At 41.1% G+C, this 24,165-nt stretch overlaps 1 protein-coding gene across 1 annotated transcript in view; it reads right to left on the minus strand.

Annotated features, from left to right (window-relative positions):
• EBF2 (EBF transcription factor 2) overlaps nucleotides 1-24,165 on the minus strand; it is a 272,712-nt gene that overhangs the window by 226,428 nt on the left and 22,119 nt on the right. Inside the window, exon 6 of the mRNA XM_070952594.1 lies at nucleotides 22,074-22,142. Coding sequence (XP_070808695.1) covers nucleotides 22,074-22,142 — 69 coding nt within the window. The remainder of the gene's footprint in view (nucleotides 1-22,073; nucleotides 22,143-24,165) is intronic.

Consider the following 24,165-nt stretch of genomic DNA (forward strand, 5'->3'; position numbering starts at 1 on the left):
GCCACACCCACAAAATAAGCCACGCTCACAGAACCGGTAGTAAAATAATTTAGAACCCACCCCTGATCTATACTCAAATACCTACAAGATCTAGCCAATAAGGGGAAACTAGAGAAAGGACAAAACAGGAACACCAACTTATCAAAAATAAAGGGATAAAGAGCCTTGGTAGTAGAGTGGTCTAAGGCACCCTGTTATTAAGCTGGTTATTAAGACCAGCTGCCTGCAATTACTGCAGGTTCGAATCTCGCCAAGGCTCAAGGTTGACTCAGCCTTCCATCCTTTCTAAGGTAGGTAAATTGAGGACCCAGTTGTGGGGGCAATAAGCTGACTTTGCATAAATATACAAAAGGATGAAGGCTATTGCTTAGCGCATTGTAAGCCGCCCTGAGTCTCCGGAGAAGGGCGGCATATAAATCATTTTTTTAAAAAAATAAATAGGAAAGCTATTACAGTGGGACATTCAGCAGTGTAGAGCATGACACTTTTGCTAAGACTAACAGCTACCCTTGCTTCCATTCTGCAGTGTGTGTTTTTTCCTGAATTCCTTCCTTGATTTCTTCACAGTCACTGCAACTCCAATAAGCTGAGTGTTTAAATAACAACTCTGGAGCCACAGTAAAGATAGAAAATTATGGCTTCCTCTCATGGCCAAATATTAAACACAGCAGACACCTAATGACTCTATTACTCTCCAGGGATAGAGTTTTATGAACAATGGAGTCCCAACATACGTGCGCCCAGCTAGGGCTTGCAAGCCTCGTTATGAGCTCACTCATCCAGCACAATTTACAAAGCCGGTGGAGCCCACTTGAAGGGGGAAGGGGGGTGTTTAAAGACATCCAGGCACATGGGGAAGGAGGAGTCAAAAGCAATTTGACCATGTATGTAAATTATGTAAATGTGAAATGCTTGGGTCTTTGTAGTGTGAAAAATCAAATAAAATGATGAAGAAAAGGAGAGAAGAAATGCGTTAGAGTTTTTTTTTTGTTGTTGTTGTTGTTGTTTATTTATTTATTTATTTATTTATTTTTCATATTTGTATACCGCTCTACTCCCGAAGGACTCAGGGCAGTGAACAGCCAAAAATAAAATACAAAGACATACAAAAGTTAAAAACTATTAAAAACAGATTAAATAATTTAGGCTCAAAAAATTAAAACATCCAATTTATCTAAAAGACATTTAAAAGCCAATTTAAAAGCCAATTTAAAAGGGAGAGTTAGGCCAGACCAGCCTGTTGGAATAAAAACGTTTTTAGGGCGCGGCGGAAGATGCGTAAGTCTTGGATCTGCCGTATCTCCGGGGGGAGCTCGTTCCAGATGGCAGGTGCCCCCACAGAGAAGGTTCTCCCCCTGGGGGCCGCCAGCCGACATTGTTTGGCCGACAGCACCCTGAGGAGCCCCTCTCTATGGGAGCGAACTGGTCGGTGAGAGGCTACTGGTGGCAGAAGGCGGTCTCGTAAGTACCCTGGTCCTGAGCCATGGAGCGCTCTAAAGGTGGTAACCAAAACCTTGAAGTGCACCCAGAAGACCACTGGGAGCCAGTGCAGCTCGCGCAGGAGGGGGGTCACATGGGAGCGCCACATCGCTCCCGTCACCACCCGCGCGGCCGCATTCTGGACCAATTGGAGCCTCCGGGTGCTCCTCAAGGGGAGCCCCATGTAGTTTGAAAGATGTATATAACTACCCAACTTATGTAAACATGACTTCGGGATGGCATGTGTCAAATAACACCCCCAAAACAACATTACAAAGAACACCCCTGAAATAAGAGGAAAGCATTACTGGGAAGCAACTATTTGAGTTGTGAACCAGTTTTATAATAGATTTAGGAGGATTGAAGGAGATAATGTTGGTATGCACTTAAAATTATACTGTGAACCAGCTCAAATAAGTAAGGTTAGGAGTGGAGGAAAGCATCGCTGGAAAGCAATCGATTAAGATGCAAACCAGCCAAAAAATAAACTCAGGAGGAAGTGGAGGAGACAATACTGGAGAATAGTTAAGCCAAACTGTGAAGCAGTTAAATAAATAGTGATAGAAGTGGCGGAAAACACTGTTGGGAAAAATAGCTATTTAAATTATGAATCAGTTAAATATTAGACTTTAAAATAAAGTATTTTGGGAGTGACAAATTCTAGATGGAAATGTTGATTGATTTAGAAACAATTAAGAGAGGAGGAAAATATTCTTTGTCAAGATTATGGATACTAGTTGCCATTTAAAAGAGGTACAATATAGACTCGATGTAATAGGTCTTAGAAATGAGGAATATATATGAAATATTGATTGTTAAAATGACAAAGATTTGGAATGATGTCTATTTGGAAATAATTGTTTAGAATCTAGGGTGACATAGTAGAACGTTTAAAATCTAAATGTTTAGAATAAGATTTTTTTTCTTTTTTTTTAAGAGGTAAACGGATAAAATTTGGAACAAAATTGGTTGAGGGAATGTGAGTAATTGTATTTACTTTATACTGGATCAAATCCTTGCTCTAAAAAGATGTATTTTATGTTTTATGTTTTAAAAAAAATTTTTTTTCAAAAAAAAAAAAAGAACACCCCTGAAATAACAACCAAAAACAAGTCCATAAATCATACAGTTGGGACACACTAGAAAATTCCTCCATCACCTAAAACAAAGGCTTATCTGTCATCCCAGCCCTACACTCAGGAGAAGAAAACATATTAAAGCAGATTGTCCAACCTTGGCACCTTTAAGACCTATGAACTTCAACTCCCAGAATTCTCCAGCCAGCCATGTTTTAACCTGATAACTAGGAGAATATCTGGGAACTGATTGTATCAAGTTCAAACATATTTATCAAATCAATATGCCTTCTTATTCTGGTCCCACCTTCTTCCATCCCACCTATTTTTTCATGATTCAGCATCTAAATTCCAAAAGCGTGGACCTCAATTCATACTCCTTGGAATACTGTCTATAGTTCTGGTCACCGCAACACAAAAAGACGCTGAGATCCTAAAAGCGTGGAGAGAAGAGCAGGGACGATAAGGGGTCTGGATTCTAGATCATATGATGAATGACTGAGGGACCTAGCTATTTCTCCAGCCTATTGGGCAGAAGAATTAAGGGGGGACATGATAACCGTCTTCCAATACTTGAGGGTCTGTCACAGAGAAAAGGGGGTCAACTTATTCTTCAAAGCACCTGAGGGCAGGACAAGAACTAACAGATGGAAGCTTATTAAAGTGAGATCCAACCTAGAAAGAAAAATGAATTTTCTGAGAGTGCCGTGGAAAAGCTTGCCTCCCTGAGCTATGGATGTTGGAAGTTTTCAAAAATAGACAGGACAACCATTTAATCTGGATAGCATAAGTTAGTCGCCCCCAACCTTTTGGGCACCAGGGACCGGTTCCATGGAGAGAGCTTTTTCTGTGGATCAGAGGGGGCATGGTTTCACATGCTGCCTGCATCCCGCAGGTGGGGCTTGGCTTGTTTGAGTGGCCCAGTCTGGGACCCATGGTATAAGGTCTCCTGCCTTGAGAAGAGAGTTGTACCAGAAGACCTCTGAGATCCCGTCAGGTCCTATGATTCTATGTTCTATTTTCCTAAATCGGATATCTGTAAGGTTCTATCTCCACCCACCCATTCACATACACACACACACACACACAATTTAATTCTGTAGCTTCCAAAACATTAATCACCTTCTCCTACCTAATGTCGTGAAGACCTCTAATTATCATCCAGGATTTGGAAATCCAGCACAGTCAGAGAGAAAATAGCTGGGGAAGCCCGAGAGGAGCCTTGGTAAGCAATAGTCAAGAAAAGAAAAAGGAAGGAGCCAATTCATAAAATGGGTCTTTGACAGATGCTCAAGTGTAACAGTTTGAAAGGAGAACTAGAGATTGCATTGGAACTAGGGGATTTACCTCTGAACTTTGTTCTACTTTCAAACTATTTTTAGAAATGGGAAATACTCAGAGGACCGGCAGCAGAGAAGCTGTGTTTCTATTTTCTAGACTCAAGCTGCAAGCAACTTGAGATGGGGAGAAGAGACTTTGTAAGCAAATTTTTTAAACTTGCAAGAAAAATCACATTAGATTTCCTGAACGGGTGGCATTTTAGCCTTCTTAGACCCAACCAGGTGACCAGTTCACCAAAACGAATGTTTTCAGTCTGAATTGGGGATGTTTTGTTAGCTAGGGGGGACACACTAAGCCAGGGGGTCAAACTCGCGATGACACGTTGTTGTCACAGGATGTGACTTTTTTCCCCTTTGCTAAACTGGGCGTGGTTATTAAAAAAATAATAAACCACCCAGAGTCATTTGGAGTCAATCAGCCTCAAAATTTAAATAAATAAACGGAGTTCTTCCTTCCATGCGTTTCAGCTGCAGACAGGATCACTGTGATCTGTCCCCGTCCACATACACACACAAACACAGCCAGCCGAGGGTTAAGAAAGTACTTGGCACGCACACAGGTCGTTATCTCAAACTTGGCAGCAATATAATCACCGTCTGCCAAGAGCTTTTACTGCAACAGATAACATAAAATTACATACGCATTGCAAATAGTCCAGCAAAACAATATCCCTTTCAGCAACTTCAGACGTTGTTCAAGTGACTAGCCAAAGTTCGTTTTTGTTCGTCACGGAGTTTTACCAGCCACCACCCTCTCTTATATAGTCTCTGGGGTGTGGTCCAGTGACTCAGTTCTAATCCCTAGCACGCCTCCGTAACTGCTACAACTGTTTATCACGCCTTTGTTGGCGTGCATCCAGGAATGACGGCTCTCCTTCACTCTCATCCGAGACACCTGGCTCCTGGCTAATCTCCTCTCCCTCGGCCGGCACCTGAGACAGTGCCAGAGGGGAAGGGCCTGGAGAGGGAGGCCTGGCTTACTCCTCTTCCTCATGTTCGGAGCTTTCTTCCTCCGATGAGATAGGCTCAGAGGGCGGGGCCACAACACACTGAATTTCAAGACCGTCTGGATAAACACGCACAGGTTAACAATATTGTCTTTCACTGCTGAATCTTCCCAGCAGATTTATATATTCTAATGGAGTATTTAATTTAATAATTAAAATGTGTTTGCATGCTTCAGTCCTGCTACACTGGTTTTTGCTGGTACTGGGATAGCTAGCTTAAATTGAGTTTGAAACTGTTCAAACTAGTATCCAGTTTCAAACTCAATTTAAGATCAAGCTATACACAATCTCACAAGCAAGCTTATCAGGGGTGGGTTCCAAATCCTGTCGCTACCGGTTTGCTCGGGCGTGCACGCGTGGCACTTCTGCGCATACGCAGAAGCGTCCAGGCAAGTGGGCGGAGCCTCCTGCTGCCACTGCTACCGTTTTGCCCAATCTGGTGCGAACCGGTAGCAACCCACCAATGAAGCTTTTCCTTAGTTCACCTAACGCAAAATTTTTCCTTTATACATTGGTTGAACAAACCCATGATGTTTGTTTGAACTTAAGCACCGTGATTTATAAAACATGAAGTTTTAGAACTTCATCATGCCCCCTTACTAGTTTCCCATACCCATGCCCTCCAGAAGTGTAGATAAATGGCCATTCTGATGAGAAAATCCTAGATTGTCCACACCACTAGAGGGAACCTGCTTGGCAAACTTGCCATGCCACCACTCATAGGTTTTTATCTATTTTGTAAATGTATATATAACATTAACTATGTTGAGATTCTACACTCAACATACTTCAGCTGGCTACTAAATTCAGCCACTTTCTGGATGTGCATATTATCCCGAACCAGAAACTAATCCAAAGGGATGGATTTGAACAATATGCTAAGACATATCGTTGATTAAAATTAACCAAGCTTGGCATGTAGATACTAATATATCTACTAGACCATTACTGTCCTGGATAAGTGTGTTGTTGCGTGAACACAGGCAGCATCCCCTCATTTAGATGGGGTCCAGCACATGAAAGAAAGCTCACGCATTCAGAGGAAAGTTTGATTATCAAGGCAGTGTGGAGACAGATATGTGGATTTTTGTTGCTAGCCAACAAGACTGTTAAAGCAAGTTGATGTTGTAGCCTAACTGTCAGGTGCAAAGTCTCAAGACCTAACATTAAGTTCCAGTTAAGTTGATTTATTGCTCACACCTACATACAAGAATCTAGTCAACTAAAGGTCAACACTAAATTGGTTCTAGATAAGAGTCAACGGAATTCAAGAGGGGTTGGACTTAAGTTGCTTGTGACAACGTAAGGATTCCAGGCTGATTGCTCTCTTGACTCTGCCTCCAGGCTCTGCCTGTCCTCCTGACATTAATAACATCTGGAGGACAATCCTTCTGGCAATTTGAAAGCTTTGCAAGCTTTATTTTACCGAATTAATTAGGGCATCTTTCCGAAACTTCACACCTTCCACATATTATTGGATTTCATGGTTTAATTGCACTCCTCGTCCTCTTTTAATGACCCCATAATCCCTTGTGGGGTGGAGTCTGGGTAACTGAATGGAGCTGAATGTTTACTGGTCGGATGCCCTTCCTGTCGCCAATGCGGAGCTTTGTTCAGCAGATATATTCGCAGTGTGCCCCGAGAGAGAAATATCTGCCTCTACCTAGGCTCGAACTCACAGCCTCCTGATTGTGAGGTGAGACCTCCACCTCTAGGCCACCGCACTGCTCCTCACGGTCTTATTGCACTATTCCAGATTAATGGATAGAGTCTAGGCAGGGTAAAAAAAAGCCACAAAGGAAGATATGACATCCTTCCACATTGTGAAGTGAGTTGGTTTTTACCCAAAGCAACTATGGCCATGATCATCTCATTAGGATGTGTCACTTCTTGTCTCCTCTTGTACTTATTTCCTCTTTAATTAGATGCTTTCCATCCTATGAACATTTGAAAATAACTAAATAAATTAGATCATCAACCAGTTCAACCCATTTGCTTTTGCTATTCAAAGAAAGGCACAATCAATAGACATCCTAAGGTTTGGATCACCAGGCCCTGCAGCCTAAAGGCCTCCCAAATTGAGTGTGATCTTTTTTTTTTCCTTTAAACAGTGACACTGTTCCTGATGCTCAAACTCTCTTAAAAGGGAAAGGAAAGAAAGTAAAAGGTTAAGAAAAAGGGGTCTGGGATATCGGGTTTCACCATACAGAAGTAAGTAGGTTGAGGGGCACCCTTTCCATCTATCTTCCATCAGTACCATTGACCAAGATGAAAACTGATTGCAACAAAAATTCATCTTTGTATGGCATTCAGTATCTATGAAACTTTAGAACGGGTGTCCAAACTTGGCAACTTTAAGATTTGTGGATTTCAGCATGGCTGGCTGGGGAATTCTGGGAGTTGAAGTCCACAATTCTTAAAGTTGCCAAGGCTGGACACCCCTGTTCTAGATACTCTACCGTACTATCACTATTACAAAAGAGCAAGGTTTATAGGCACCATCTAGTGATTGTTAAGGCCTTGTGTACAATTCAAGGCATTATGGATTGTCATTGCTTGCTTGCTTGTTTCATGAAACATCTTGAAACAACCCTTCCCCCTTGGTTTCCAAGCCATTAGCTTTTCATCAAAGGTGCCGTCTTTGAGTTTTCTCCTGGAATATGAGATGAGTGAGTGAATCAAGCCACCAGTAGCTGCACACATAAGACAGTGAACACTTAACCTTGTTGTTGTTCCCAGCAGTTTCCATTTTCAGGGTTATTGCTTCAGGTAGGAAGGTAGGAAGATATGAAGATAGGAATGTAGGTAGGTAGGAAGGAAGGAAGGAAGGAAGGAACGGGAGGGGAAGAGTCAAGGAAAGCATACCAACAGCCTTTAAAAGAGACTAAGGCCATCATTTATCAAATGACAGGACAAAGCACTCCAACTTACCAAGTCCTTGCAAAAACATCTCTGGCTACTAAAAAATTAATCGGCACCAGATGGCACAACAGCCGCTTGTCACGGAGCCAGGCTTGAGCCACAAACAAAAGCCTTTTGCTCCACGGGAAAAGTCAGAAGATCACTGGAAGATCAGGAGGAGAGAGCAGCAGGGGTGGCAGGCCCCCGAAGATAGCCACGGAAAAGACAGGGAGCCACTTTGATTGTCTGACACTACAGCAGGTAAGAGTGTCCTTGCTGTGCGCAGAGAAGAGAAAGGCAGCTACTCAGGATTCAAAGAACGGGCTCAAACATGCCATAGTTCTGTGTGTTCATGCTACTAAAAGGCACCGATTGAGTTATCTTATTGCATCAAGCCATTGGTTCTTCAATCAGCATTTATCACATAGATCATGATTGACCATTGGGTTCATACATTGCAATAAGGAATTCTAGGTCCCCAAGAATCAAAGCTACCCTAAAATCAAAGAAAGCAGAAGGAGCATATAATGCAATGTACGAATGCAGTTCCCTCTGCTCAATGTTAGAATACTTGGGATGGGAGGAAACTCCAGATAGAAACTCTGGAATGCTGTTATTAGTGAGAAGCATCCAGTTTTCTTCAATCTAATGCTTTTGAAAAGGTTTGGGTCTATAGCTATCAAAATTCTCCTATCTTTCCCCCTAGCTCCAGAAACTTTAGAAGTTTTAGCCCTAATGAACCTGTTATCACTTCAGGAGAAAATCATGTTGACGGTATTGCCCTCATCAAATCAACAGTCTGATTTGGAAGAAGGCAGCATCCTGTGCCTTCAAATTCCTTGGTTTTAGGCCAATGCATACAAGGTGTCACCTCCTCCCACATCTTTATTTGCATCATAATGGTGAGTGTTTTCTTTTTCTGAAAACTCTTCTGTAGTTTGCCTCATTGCATCAAGCAATATTCTGGAAGAAACTGCAGAGTGGAGTGGAACTGAAGAAAGGTGTGTGAATTCAGTTTGAATTATGAACTTAGTTCTCCTGTATTTAATTATTTAAATGGCGACCGTATATGTCTTACTTGGAAAATATTTTGCTTTAGCAAAAGGTTCCAGATTTGAAATATTCTCTGAGGGAACAGCTTAATGGCCTTAGATGATACAGATACAGATAAAAATTAACAGAGTTGGATGGGACCTTGTAAGTCATCTAGTCCAACCCCTGCCCAAGCAGACCATACACTATTTTTGACAGATGGCAGTCCAATCTCTTCTTGAAAGCTTCCAGTGATGAAGCTCCCACAACTTCTGAAGGCAAGCTGTTCCATTGGTTGATTGCTCTCACTGTCGGAAAATTTCTCTTTATTTCCAGGTTGAATCCCTCCTTGTTCAGTTTCCATCCATTATTCCTTATCTGGCCTTCAGGTGCTTTGGAAAAGAGCTTGACCCCCTCCTCTCTGTGGCAGCCCCTCAAATATTGGAAGACTGCTATCATGTCTCCCCTGGTCCTTCTCCTCACTAGACTAGCCATGCCCAGTTCCTTCAAACGTTCTTCATATGTTTTAAACTGGATGCAGTACTCTATATTATATACAGTATATAATATCTGTGTGTGTGTGTGTATGTATACATATATATACATACATACTTACATACATATATACATATCAGGTGAAATCCAACAGATTCTGACAGGTTCTGGAAAACCGATAGTGGAAATTTTGAGTAGTTTGGAGAACTGGCAAATACCACCTCTGGCTGGCCCCAGAGTGGGGTGGGAATGGGGATTTTGCAATATCCTTCCCCCAGGAGTAGGGAGGGAATGGGGATTTTGCAGTATCCTTCCCACAGGAGTGGGGAGGGAATGGAGATTTTGCAGTATCCTTCCCCTGCCACACCCACCAAGCCATGCCATGCCCACCAAGCCACATCCACAGAACCAGTAGTAAAAAAAATTGAATTTCACCACAGACAGATAGACAGACAGACAGACAGACAGATAGAGATAGAGATAGAGATAGAGATAGAGATAGAGATAGAGATAGAGATAGAGAGATAGAGAGATAGAGAGATAGACATAGAGATAGATATTATTTTCAAATTAACAACCTTGACTTAGATTTCAATAATTGTAATATGACTAATTGTCATTAGTTGTCAATTACTAATTCAAGGAAGCAAAAGTAAGCAACACCAACTTTAGTAGGCACTGATATATCAATCCACTTACAATTCTAAATGACATTACTAACCTCCCAGTTGTCATGCCCAAAATGTTGTCCATGGTCCAACCCTCGCTTCATTGTAAATTGAGAAGCTCTCAGTTTAGAGGAATGAAAGATTTGCAATACTAAGCAATAGCTTCTCTTTCTCCGTAATCAAACCTAAGTGTCAAGTGCCAGGAAAATCAGGAGACTCAGACAGTTCAAATGGGTATAAAGATTTATTGTAAACTTAAGATCGCTACCAGAATTTGAACTACTAACAACCAAGGGAAATTAACAGGAGATAATGAGTAGAAGGAATTCAAGGTGGGCTGGGCTTAGATTTCTCATGGGAGCGCAGGGATTCATGACAGATGATGTGTTTGACCCCTCCCTCAGGTTGAGCCTACATTAAGGTCAGCCAAGATATGATTTAATTTGCTATTGCTAATTGTGTCTATTTTACTCTTAATGTTCCTCACTTCCAGAATACAAGCAAATCCTTCCTGCTTCTCCACATCCTTGTTCTAACATCTTTTCACAAGTGGCCCTCCATGAGGTAGGGGGAGAAAATCCAGAACAGCAAATCAACCGTTCATATTTCATTCCCTGCTAAACTAAGATTAGATGTCTGCAACAGAACTTCAGTTCTCTTAGGCATATATATCATCAGGATTCTACTAGAGAGATCATCCCAAACCTTTAGTATTTGTGTATGGAAAAAATCTATATAAGGCATAATCTCACCTTTGCTGGAGTATCATATGAATAATAAGGCACTGAGTAATTAGGAGACATGATTTCAAGGCATGGCCAACGCTTAACATCCATCTCTCAATTACACATTTCATCAGACAACTTTCTTGAATATTCAGACCGGATCCCTTGGTTTTCATGTTCTACATAGTTTAACTTTGATATAATTATACCTATAGTAAGGTAGATATTGTACAGAGTCACCCGACAATGAGATGGGCAAAGGTAAAGTTTCCCCTGTCCAGTCATGTCTTACTCTAGGAGCCAGTGCTCATCTCCATTTCTTAGCCAAGGGAGCCACTATTGTCCAAAGTTGTGGTTATGTGGCCAATATGATTAATCATTGAGGTGTATGGAACGCTGTTAGCTTCCCACCAAAGTGGTACCTATTTATCTACTCACATGTGCATGCTTTCGAACTGCTAGATGGGAAGGAGCTGGGGCAAGTAATGAGAGCTCACCCCATCATGCAGTGCTCGGGTTTCAAACTCAGGCTATCCATTTTCCAGCTCAGAGCCTTTAACACTGAGCCACCGTGCCCCCTCATATATACATATACAGTATAGTACTATATATTAGGCAATGTATACTAATGTACACCTTACTAATAGATTTTATAGGGTCCAGTTTCTTGTCAATTCTAAAAAGGTCATCTGTTTAATATTTCATTATTCATTTAGAGTTCGAACTGCCTAGGTTTTTAATGTGTCTACTATGTGTTCTTATCTCTTATTCTTTAATTAATATATCTTTATTACTATCCCGCCCTCAGTTTTTAAGTACAAAATAAATCACTGCCATTATTATTCTTTCATGGAGATTTATATGAAATTGTAGTAGAGGCATAATCCTATCTATTTCATCAAGCACAAGAAAACTTTCTTTGATAGTCTGCCCAGTGAATGCAAAGGGACTGCAGTAGCACAAACACTGACTTTTGGTTTAATTGATATAACATTGGATTGTATTTTGTCTTTTTTATTAAAAAAAAAAAAAAAACCAGCCATCTGTTCTTATAATCTTCCTGTGATGCATTGATTTCCCTGACCAACGCTGGAAAATATCTAGCAATGAACCTATCCTAACTGGTTTCTAAGAGATAGCTTTTCTTTCTATCATGTAGTAGCCTTTATATCCCTACCTTCCCCCATTATGCCTTTAGGTATCCTAAAAAATATTTTCTTTATAAATAGAAATAGCAATAGCACTAAGATTTATATACCACTTAACATTGCTTTACAGCTCTCTCTAAGCGGTTTACAGAGTCAGCATATAACCCCAACAATCTGGCTCCTCATTTACCGATCTTGGAAGGATGGAAGGCTGAGTCAACCTTGAAGCAGTCAGGATCAAACTGCTAGCAGTGGGCAGAGTCAGCCTGCAATACTGTAGTCTAACCACTGCCCCACCTCGGCTCCTCCTCTTCCATAAAGAGATGATGATGATAAGGATGACACGTCCATTTTTCCAAATCTGACCTGTGCCTCAGAATAGTGAAGCCTGGATAGTCGACTTTGTTGAAATATAGATTTGTAGTTAAATTTAAATTTACCGACAAAGAATTAAAGGTAGAAGCGACTGCCTACAAAGGCTCTTGGATTGGGGCTGAAAGGCAAAAGTGGAAGCCGTATGCTCCATTCCATGTTTGGGTAGACCAGGTTGCCCTGATAAACCAGTCTCACTAGATAGATTTTGTAGGATTTTGAGAAATGCTATGGATAACCTAGGGCAGTGATGGCTAACCTTTTTGCTGTTGCGTGCCAAAAGTGGGGGGAATACGGGGGTGTAGCCCGTGTGCATGCCCTCACCCATAATTCAATGTGACCCACCCCCCACACATGCGCATGCGACCCCCGTGCTCCCCCCACTTTTGGCACGTGATGGCACGGTGCGCCCGGTAGGCCTGTTTTTCACCCTCCTCAGGATCCAGAGGCTTTCTTGGAGCCTGGGGAGGGTGAAAACGGCCTCCCCCACCCCTCCGGAGGCCCTTTGGAGGCTGGAAATGATCTGTTTCCCAACTTCCACTGGGCCCAGAAGGCCCAAAAATCAGCTGGCTGGCGTGCGCATGAGCACTGGAGCTGAGCTAGGGCAATGCTCGCGTGCCCACAGATATGGCTCCACGTGCCACCTGTGGCATGGGTGCCATAGATTCACCATCACAAATCTAAGAAAAGGAAGGCTCTACTCAATGAAATCACAATTTTAGAACCCGCCAACATATCTAGGTTACGAGTAGCAGCCTATAAATATACATAATAGAAATACAGTGGTCCCCATTTTCTGAATGGTGAAGATAAATCCTTTTCAAAGGATAAGAAGGCTGCTAGCACTTACTTTGGATACCTTATTTCAGTGCCTCAGGGCTAATGAGAGTCCTACATTTTTCAGCGGGAATAAATCTCATTGAAATGACGTATTTTTGAAAAGGCATAAGGTTATATTACAAACCATCTGAAAATGTTGTCCATTGCATCCAATGCAAAAAATTTACATAATGCTCACCAGAATTATAATTGTGGTGGCCTTGGCTTTTGAGAAGAAACACTTGCTGATAAAAAAAAATTAAGAGATGAACGGAAGGGCCCCAACTGCATCCCTGGAATGACAGATGCTTCAGAAACATTTTGTGCTGCGGAGGAATTTCTGGATGGTGTTCAAGGGGAGACTTGTTGAGAAGATGAATCTGAGCATTCCTACCAGATATTCTCACTAACCCTTTCCCTGGCCAATTTTTATAAAACTGGGAAAAGGGAAGAAGAACCAGCCTATCTCAAGCAATGATCACTAATTCATAGTACTGGATGACCCTTACTAGTGGGATTCATCAAATGCCAGAGTTGGAGAAGGGTGGAACCAATCAGAAGAAACAGGGGAGGAGACTAAATATGAACATAATCTCTATTATATTCAAAAACCAGTGTTGGCTAAAAAAAAACTTCTAGTGGAATATACCACCATATATTAGTCACTTAAAACTGACATAACACATTTTAAAACATACGAGTCATCTAATCCATCCTGAAAATTTCTGCTTCCTATGAAAGAGAGACTTCAGTTTTTCTTCTTCAAATTTTGCTTGGTGTTTCTGAGCTCATTGGAAAGTTGGATATGGTTGAGGGTTGTGATGACCAACTTTAAGAATGTTTCTCAGTCTGACAAAAATGTTTAAAGATAAATCAGCTAAACGTTGGAAATGTCACCAGCTACTGGGGTCGTACTACCATATGTGGTGGACATGTGTGGAAGCTAAGAAATACTGAACAAAAATTTGTATGCGGTTGGAGAAAATGATACAACAACGTATTGATTTCAAACCTGGGTTATTCTTGTTGGGGATTTTACCAGAAATTTATAGTAAAGAAAATGTATATCTGATTATTCATGTAATAACTGCAGCTAGAATTGTATTTGCACAAAATTGGAAAAGTGAAGAGATTCCTACGGATGAAAATGTTATTAAGAAAATATTAGAATGTGCAGAAATGAATAGATTAACACTTGCAATTAAAGAAAAGGAAGATTCTGATTATTATAGTATATGGGAGTTATTCTATCAATGGTTAGAGAACAAATATGAAAATTAGAAAGAAAAATAGAGAAGTGAAATATGGGAAATGTTTTAACAACGTTATATAAGCTAAGGATTGTCATAACAGTAGGTATGCTAGGTATTAATAGTAAGAATAGACAAAATATTAAATATGGCTGTAAATCTTAATTGTTATTGCACAAAATATTTGTACCCAGACAACACACTGTTTAATGAAAGATGAAATGTTTGTATTAAAATAAAAAAAGTAAAAGTAAAAGAATGTTTCTCAGTCTCAGAGCCTTTTAAGATGGGTGGACTTCAACTCCCAGAATTTCTCTGCTAGCATTTATTACAAATTAAAATTTAGTTATCATTCAGCTTTCCTACCATTCCTTCCTTCAAAGAATATGTTTATTTCCTTTTTTTTATTCATGGGAAAAAAGAAGAAAAAACTAAAAGGCAAAATTAAAGCAACAAAAAAAACCCACAAGAAATATCTTTTAACCAGTGCTTAAAGAATTCATTAAACCTTGGCCACACTATACAATATTTGTTATCATCTTTACATTAGCCAAAACCAGAAAGCAAACTTTTATCTGTGATCCAGGACTACAATTTTCCATCATTTTTATGCTGTATTGGGTGCTTTAAAAAATCCATAGGTCTCCGTATAGTGAAAAATTCCAGATTCAGAAGTATATCCATATCCTCTAATTGTAAAACCAAAGGAACAATTTTATGGACTTCCATCCAAGCCAGAACACTTAATAGAACAAGCCAACATTATATGGACAAGACTCCGCTAATCTAGTTCACACTTCCAACATAATGACTTCGATAAACCGCCTTTTAAAAATATTCTCTAGTGCATTTTGTAGACATGAAATGGCTTTCTTTCAGTCAATCTCCTCTTAAGATCATCAGACATACACTTAATAATTTAAAGTCTCTTTGCATTGATTCACTGATACAAAATATTCCAAATGAGTAACTGAATTCTTAGAAATAATTAGTAGGAGGAGGAGGTGTTATTGCAAATCCCTGACTAGAATTCTACAAGATTCAAAAATAATTAAAATAATTGGTTTCTATATCAAATAAAATAAAATGCAAATATAAAATTGTAACTAGATCATTGAGACAATAAAAGGACACCCAGCTTTATGGATACTATAACAGAATTTAGCCACATTCAAGGAAACAGAATTATACTTGTCTCATCCCAAGAAGGGTACATAAAATAAATCTGAATTCTCTGAGTGTCTTTCCAAATAGGAAGTCATAAAGTGGACACTTATGTCCTTATAGAAAAAGCAAATATCACGGGAATGAACTAGCAATTGACTGGTTCCTTCTTCACAAGGGCACCATCTTAGCTCGTAAAGGGTTTTTTAATATTTGCCCTTGAGAACAGCTGTTAGGAGGATATTGAAAAGTGCTAATGTTAGTGCTCCTTGGAATTCAGGGAGAGCTGCTTGCTTTAAGTGTCTTGCAGCATAAAATAAGGGGCATCACATCGCCATTCAAGAACACAGTCTGGGATAGGGTAGATTGACCCAATTAGACTTCCAATTATCTAGCCAAGTATCATACTGCTTGTATGGGGTAAACTGGTAGTCCTCACCTTGCAATATTTGTTTAGCAACCATTAGAACAGTGGGGGCGAACCTTTTACTTGCCGAGTGCCGAACAGGAACGTGCTTTGCGCGCTGGGCGTGCTAAAGTGCCATCGACGCTAACACGCGGCTCCTCCCCATGTGCTACGTGCAGAACCACACCATCTGCGCATGTGTGTGGTTTTTGCGCACACAATGCACATGCACGAATGCTGTCTGCGCAGGCGCATTATGCACACCAGTCGTCTCACACGCTTGCGCAAACGCACACATGTGCAGGAGAGCTCCAAAGACCAGCTGGCTCTCCTGAATTGCACGCTGGGTCCCCTGAATTGCGCGCATGTGCACGAGAGGCCCGAACACCAGCTGGGACATGCATGCATGCGCAGTTTCAGGTTGATCTGTCCCCGTCCACACACACACACACAAACACAGCCAGCCGAGGGTTAAGGAAGCACTTGGCACACACCCAGGTCTTTATCTCCAACTTGGCAGCGATATACACACCGTCTGCCAAGTGCATTTATTTCCACAGAAACAGAAAGATAATACACTCAGCGTACAAGAGTCCAACAGAATTAATATTCCTCTCAGCAGTTCCGGACGAGGCTTTAGTGACTATCCAAGGTTTATTTTTGTTCGTCACAGGGATCACTGGCCACCACCCTCTATTATATAGTCTCTGGGGTGTGGTCCAGTGACTCAGTTCTAATCCCTAGCACGCCTCCTGAGCTGCTGCAATCGTTTATCACGCCTTCGGAGGCGTGCGTCCAGGAATGATGTCTCTCCCTCACTCTCATCCGAGACACCTGTCTCCCGGCTAATCTCCTCTCCCTCGGCCGGCACCTGAGACAGTGCCAGAGGGGAGGGGCCTGGAGAGGGAGGCCTGGCTGACTCCTCTTCCTCATGCTCGGAGCTTTCTTCCTCCGATGGGATAGGCTCAGAGGGCGGGGCCACAACACAGGTGAGTTTGGCGATGGCTCGCGTGCCCGGAAAAATGACCTTACATGCCACTTCCGGCACGCGTGCCATAGCTTCGCCCTCACAGCATTAGAAGTTACAACAGCACTGAAAAAAGAGATTTACGAGCGGTCCTCACACTCACAACTGTTGCAGCATCTCCACAGTCATGCGGTCAAAATTTGGCCACTTGGCAATCAACAGGTATTTACAGCGATTGCAGAATCCCGGGATCATAGGATCACCATTTGTGACCTTCCCAGCTGACTTCCAACAAGCAAAATCAGTGGGGAGATTCACTTAATGACTGCATGATTCACGTAACAATGACAGTGACTTGCTTAACAACTGTGGCAAAAAAGGTCATAAAATCAGGCATCACTCATATAACAACCGTCTGGTTAATAATGTAAATTCAGATCCCAGTTGAGGTCTTAAGGACTATCTGTAACAGGGGTGAACTGCTCTGAAGTCTGCTACTGGTCCGCTTCACTACCGGTTCACTTTGTGCGTGCATGCGTGGTGCGCACCAACTGTGCACTTTGCGACATGTGCACCACAGGTACTACCGCGCAGCACTGAAAAAGGAGGATTAAGAAGCCTTTTCTGAGTCTTCAAAGGTAAGTAGAACAGCAGGGGGGGAAACAGCTGTGCCGTGAGATTTAAAAGCAGGATTTCCTGCTTTCTAGCAAATATAAATCACGCGGCACAGCTGATTGTCAGAAATACCAGTTTGCCCGAACTGGTAGCATTTATTACTACTGATTCGGGCAAACTGGTCTGAACTGGTAGCATTTCACCCCTGATCTGTAAGGACTTGATTACAGCCCATCCTCAGAAGTTATACACATGCCTTAGTCAGATGTTGCTTTAGCACTGCTGGAATACTGTGTGTATCCCTCTGCTTAAATGGAAAGATTATTCTGCTGCAATGTTATGAGAATAGAATAGAATAGAATAGAATAGAATAGAATAGAATAGAATAGAATAGAATAGAATAGAATAGGATGGGATGGGATGGGATGGGATGGGATGGGATGGGATGGGATGGGATGGGATGGGATGGGATGGGATGGGATGGGATGGGATGGGATGGGATGGGATGGGATGGGATGGGATGGGATGGAATGGAATGGAATGGAATGGAATAGAATAGAATAGAATAGAATAGAATAGAATAGAATAGAATAGAATAGAATAGAATAGAAGAACAGAGAACAAAACAGAATATAGAGAACAGAGAACAGAGAACAGAGAACAGAACAGAACAGAACAGAACAGAACAGAACAGAACAGAACAGAACAGAACAGAATAGATGGAATAGAATGAAATGAAATGGAAAATAATAATATAACAGACAGAAATGCATTTTGAATTACGGTGATACCTCTCTACTTGACTGCTTCAAAACTCATCAAATTTGGTACTCGACACATTTTGACATGAAAATGCTGTCCCGGTACTTGGTGTTTGTTTAGTATTGGATGCACTGTGATAGGAAGAGGGGGATGGTTGCGGAGAATGGACAGGAAGTCGGCCATGCTGGGAAGCTCTCTCCAAAAGGAGAGGGATAGCCACAGTGGGTGGACAGGAGGTCGGCCATGCTGGGAAAGTCGCTGACTTAGGAAAAGGGACAGACAGAAAGTTCTTCCCAGCTAAAACAAAGGGTCACATGGTAAGTCACGTGACTTGGTCAAGACTCATCCTTTTTAGTAGTTTTCACACCTACTGGAACTAATGAACACAGAGGTACCACTGTACGTAATTTTCATGGCTTTGTGTTTGAAGGCACTTGGAAAAACTCAAGCTTTGTTGTATTGCCTGATCCCCACCCCCACCCTGAGCATGTATTTTAGGTCACTTTGCTAAAACATTTATTAAGAATTTTATTTTAATGTAATCTCAAGTGCTTTCTTAAGAGGGAAAAAAATGGCTAGGATACGCCAGCCGCTGCTTGTGATTGAAGCACTACATCATCTGTATGCAATAAGATTACAATGTGTTTATTAGCTACTTTAGAGTCGGGGGTGATGTTCCAAATTATTTATTTCGGCCACAAGAGGGGTTATGTGCTAATGGAAAAACATGGGAGGCTAAATGCATTCCTGTCTTATTCTTCTTTAATTTGGAATTTCTTTAATATAGCGGCTTTCGGTGCCGCAACAAACTTTTACACTGAAGCTCCCATGGCATCTGAACATTAACAGAATTAACTATCTATCTTTTGTGGCATGCATGAATTTACCCGTGATTTTATTCTGGAAATGAGAGCAAGTGTAGCCCCAGGGGTGGGCAGCTGGGGGTTTGCAGGGGTTCAGGAGAACCTCTAGCTAAGATTCTGTGCGGTTCGGAGAACCCCCAAATCCCACTCATGGCTGGCCCTGCCCACCCTGCCTCTCCCAGGAGTCCCCACGTGGCCTGTTCTGGATGCAGGTAAGTTCAGGGCGCACACAGAGGCTCAGGGAGGGTGAAAAACAAGCCTACTGGAAGTTTGGGAAGGCTGGAAACTGGCCCATTTCTGAGGGCCACCAGAGCCTGGGGAGACCGTTTTTGCCCTCCCGGAGGCTCAAGAAAAGTCTCCCTGTCCCGGGGAGGGCAAAAATGCATCTCCCACCTGCTGTGGTGCAGGAGGCCGACAAGCCCACGCCCACTGTTAGGATATGGTTTGAGCCTAACAAGTCGTCCAGGCAATATATATGTTCTGTGACTTTAATATGAATGTGTATTGTGTGACTTTAAAGTTTTACTGCTGATTCATTGTAATGCTGAGTCATGCTGTAATTAGATAATCACTGGTTGTGAACGTATTTAAGAAAGGTACTGTAAAGTACTCAGTTGATGATAAGCTACCATAGTGTGTGGAGTTGCTATCATTGTGCTGTCATCGTTGGATGGATCTACTACCATCGTGGTTTGTGAACCAGAGTGAGTTTGTTATTCTAACCAACAACTGTTTGTGTGGTAAGAAGATTTTTGTATCACTGGACTGATTTAACTGGCAAAGACTTGGATTGATTTAAAGACTATGAGATTGTTTTTTCACTATAAAGTAAACTTTTGATAAACCGGTTTGCACATCTCTTATTCATTGCTCTCAGCAACGTTTCTCTGTGCTCTACACTCTGCTGGTTGGTAACACAACAACAATATCCTTAACACCCACCCAGCAACTGGGCAGACAACCCCTTGCTAAAATTTTTGAAGCCCACCTCTGTGTAGCCCTGAAGTTGATGAATGTGGTACATAATACCAAACCTGGCTGACATAAATATTGTGGTCTGACGTTGAAATATAAGGATGTGGCCTAAGGAAGGCTGCCCCACTCTAAAACCTGCCTGTTTATTTGCCAAACATACCCTGAACTGACCCAATTGGACAATTTATTATATAAGTGCTTGGCATAAAGCTGACTTATTATACTTAAGAAGTTGATATGCTGGTAATTAGCAGGCAAGTCTTGATTGCTTTTTCCCATCATAGTGATATTTCATTAATTATAAAGGAATAGTGAGGCTCCATTATTGTTAAAATCTGCTGTCCTCTCTTAACCTTTTAATTTTTAAAAAAATGAATAGGTTAATTGTTTTATAGTCTTATTTAGGCCACCCGGAACCACTTTTTCATGAGATCGGTGGCCATATACTGTAAATTTCATGAATAAATTAATAAGTTGGGGTTATCTAAGGCAGGGGTCTCCAACCTCGGCAACTTTAAGTCTGTGGATTTCAAATCCCAGAGTTCCTCAGCCAGCAAAGTTTATGGCTCTAGATTATGAAAGAATTCTGGGACTTGAAGTCCACAAGTCTTAAAGTTGCCAAGGTTGGAGACCCCTGATCTAAGGTTCCCTGCAAGGCTCCTAATCCAGGAGTTGTATGTGATTCTAAGACATCTGGCCCAAATCGTGAGCTGAAGAGGACTTTTAGTTTAATATCACGCAACGTAGGCCATCTAAATTTCTCCCACAATATTATGACAACGAATTTTTCAGAGAAGCCTGGTTCATATTCATGAACAAGTCTACAAATAGAATATGTTAGGTAAATTGTTTGAAAAACTGTGAATGGCAAACAAAACTGCAAACCCAAAAATATTTATGCTAGATGAAACATGCACTAAGATATGTGCAAACTTTTTTTTTTCCGGGTGGGTTTCAAACAAATATGAAAATAGAAGGAAGGAAGCTTGCAAATGAACACATAAATTTAGAAAGAAATCAAATCTCAGCTTAGACTGAGTTTCTGAGGCTCTCCATCAATTCTCCAGCTGATGATACACTTTTCTGCCCTCTGGAAAACAAATGCAGGCTTTATACAAAACTATGGTATCGGGCAGTCGTTTTCTTTTGTATGCTGCTTTTAATCATGGATAAAATTTCAGAGGAAACTTTCTCCAGATCATTTAGAGAAGATTTGTCTCTAGACATCTCCTCCAAACGTACACCATTTTCTACGAAGCTTTTGAAAAGAGAATTACAAACACCAACAGTTCATATGCATTTATTCTGCTTGTGCTACACCCATTTCATTCTTAAACCTGTGGTAGATTTCTTCTATATCCCTAGTGTGCATTAAAGCACAGATGCATGCACCATTTGGGGCTTCAATAGTTTTAGATTTTTCTTACCTACCATGCCTCAAGTAAGAGCAAAACATGAAAAAGCATTCTCTGTTTTTATCTTAGGACTGCATTTTCCCAGTGCATAAAAAGTTACTCTGGTTTCAAGTACCAACAAATGTGAATATGCAATAGTTTATGCAAAAATCTATTACAGCTCTAGGTACTGAGGATTTCAAACCTGGCTAACATGTTTCCCACAAGAACATGACCGCAACTTCATTATTCAACCATACAGCACATATGAACTAGCAGGACTATTCCGATAGACAATTTCCTCTGGATACTATTTTTCATTGAATGGAGAACATTTGTGATACTTTCATGAAAGGAACATTTTGGCAAGCTTTAAACAGGCAACTGGGGGATCTTATGTAACAACAAGACCAACCACAATCTCAGCAATAATATGCAGACCTTCCTCTAAAGAAAGTCCAAACATTTCGAGAACATTTTGCAAAAATATGGCATTAACAATATTTTACATACACTGTCAAGATAGTTGAACGTGTCCAGCTGCAAGGAATACGACAAGTAGGACTTTTTGATAGCTTTCTTTAAAAAAAAAAGAATTGAGGTTGTGTCTCCTACCTATCAATGATCACGGGATCTGAGGGAGTCTCATTACGGTTTCCACAGCTCTTCTTTTCACAGCAACGACTGATGAGGAAATAGCACAAAAGGAAAAAGAATTCAGTAATTATAACATATAGTGCTACATAATTGTTTTTGGGGGATTTTCTACTCACTTACCTTAATTTAAAGGCATTGGGTGGTTCGTGCTAATGAATTTTTTTTTTTACTGATAAAAGTGCACAAACCACATTAACTGGGGAGTGTCATAGATAATAGGCTTCTGCTAAAGAGCAGCTTCAACACTGCTTCCTAGCCATCCACAGTCCTGGTGCTAAAACAAGGGTGTCAAACTCAATTTCATTGAGGGCCGCATCAGGGCTGTGGTTGACCTCAGGGGACCGGCCAGGCGTGGCCGACTGGGTGGGCGTGGCCAACTGGGTGGGTATGGCCAGCTTGATGCCACTCCCCAAACTGCTGGCATGTTTCTTCTTCACACTGGGTAGACCTGGCCGAAGCCATGATGGCCCGATGTTTCCCCTTCGTTAAAGAGTATCAGAGAAGACGCCAATCTCCACCAAACTGAGATTATTGCTGAAGGGGTAGAATTTAATCTAGGCATTTAAATAGCAAACCACAAGAAATTAGACATTAAATACATGGATAAATGCCAAAAGTTTACATTCTCATGTGCTACTATATATTCTGAATTTGGATCATACATTAAATTATAAATTAATCACCACTAATTGGATTCATGTAATACAGTGAGGCTTAAAGAAAAGTTAAAGCTACCCAACTTAATGTATTGAGTGAATGCAACCTCTAAGCCTGGGAATACAGATACCTCTCTTAGCGCATACCAACTCCTACCACAACTGAATTTTTAATTTTTCTTTTTTTAAAAAAAAGAAGGGGCAAGAATACCTCGGATTCCTTAGTATTCCTACTAACCCTTCTTAGAAATTTAAAGGACAGTCGTGGAAACTCTTTAATTTACATGACCAGAAACAGGACAAGGGGGAGCTGGGACAGTCAATAGTAATATGAGATGATCATTGCCAAAACACATAGCATTTTGGGAAATTGAAGGCGTGTGATTGGTTATACCTCTCAAATCAGCTCTTTTATATAAATGGGCAATCCTTCCAGAAATGTAACTGGCAATAGGAATAACCCTGAGGAACAGGAAGAGGAGACACAAACAAGACAATAGTCAGATAAAATAAATCTGAGTCTGTCTGGGGCAGAAACGTAATTTAAGAAACATCTCAGACTTGACCTTCCTTAGTTATTATCGTAAAGATATAGGTGGTGGGGAAGCATATTCAGACTCGTAAATTTCTGTTACTTCCAATAAAAGTGGTATCAACATTCATATCTCTGGTTTCCTGGTCTAGTCTATCACAAAGCACTGAAAAGCTTGTTAAAGGAGTCAAAACAGGTTTGCCATATTCCAAATGGACCCAGCAATCAGAAATGGTTAGGGATTCCAACTATTGTTAAATATGTGCATGTATAAATAATTACCATAATTTACAGTACTCAATATTATAATGGGAACAATGTTCACCAGATGGCCTATGGGACAGTTCAAACCTTCTGCTTGGACATAATGAGTGATGGTCAACCTAAGCCTATTCCACCGTCTTATGGCTCTAGATTATGAAAGCCAATTTGAACAGGGCAGACTAAATTATAAACCATGGCTTACAAAGTCACAATGGCTGGGTACGCAAACTCTGCATTGCCAGGGATTGAAACATTAGCATGCAAAGCATACTTTAGGTCCCAAATGAAGCAAATAAAATGTTTTAAAAGTCATCATATTTATCAGTGGTGAAATCCAAATTTTTTTACTACAGGTTCTGTGGGCATGGCTTGGTGAGCATGGCAGGGGAAGGATACTGCAAAATTTCCATTCCCTCCCCACTCTTGGGGGAAGGATATTGCAAAATCTCCATTCCCACCCCACTCTGGCGCTAGCCAGAGGTAGTATTTGCCGGTTCTCCGAACTACTTAAAATTTCCGCTACCGGTTCTCCAGAACCTGTCAGAACCTGCTGGATTTCACCCCTGATATTTATGTAGTTGCTTACGAAGCACATCTA

This window comes from Pituophis catenifer, unplaced genomic scaffold, assembly GCF_029215685.1.
Source record: "Pituophis catenifer annectens isolate HBS135680 unplaced genomic scaffold, rPitCat1.0.hap2 SCAF_12, whole genome shotgun sequence".
Taxonomy (NCBI): domain Eukaryota; kingdom Metazoa; phylum Chordata; class Lepidosauria; order Squamata; family Colubridae; genus Pituophis; species Pituophis catenifer.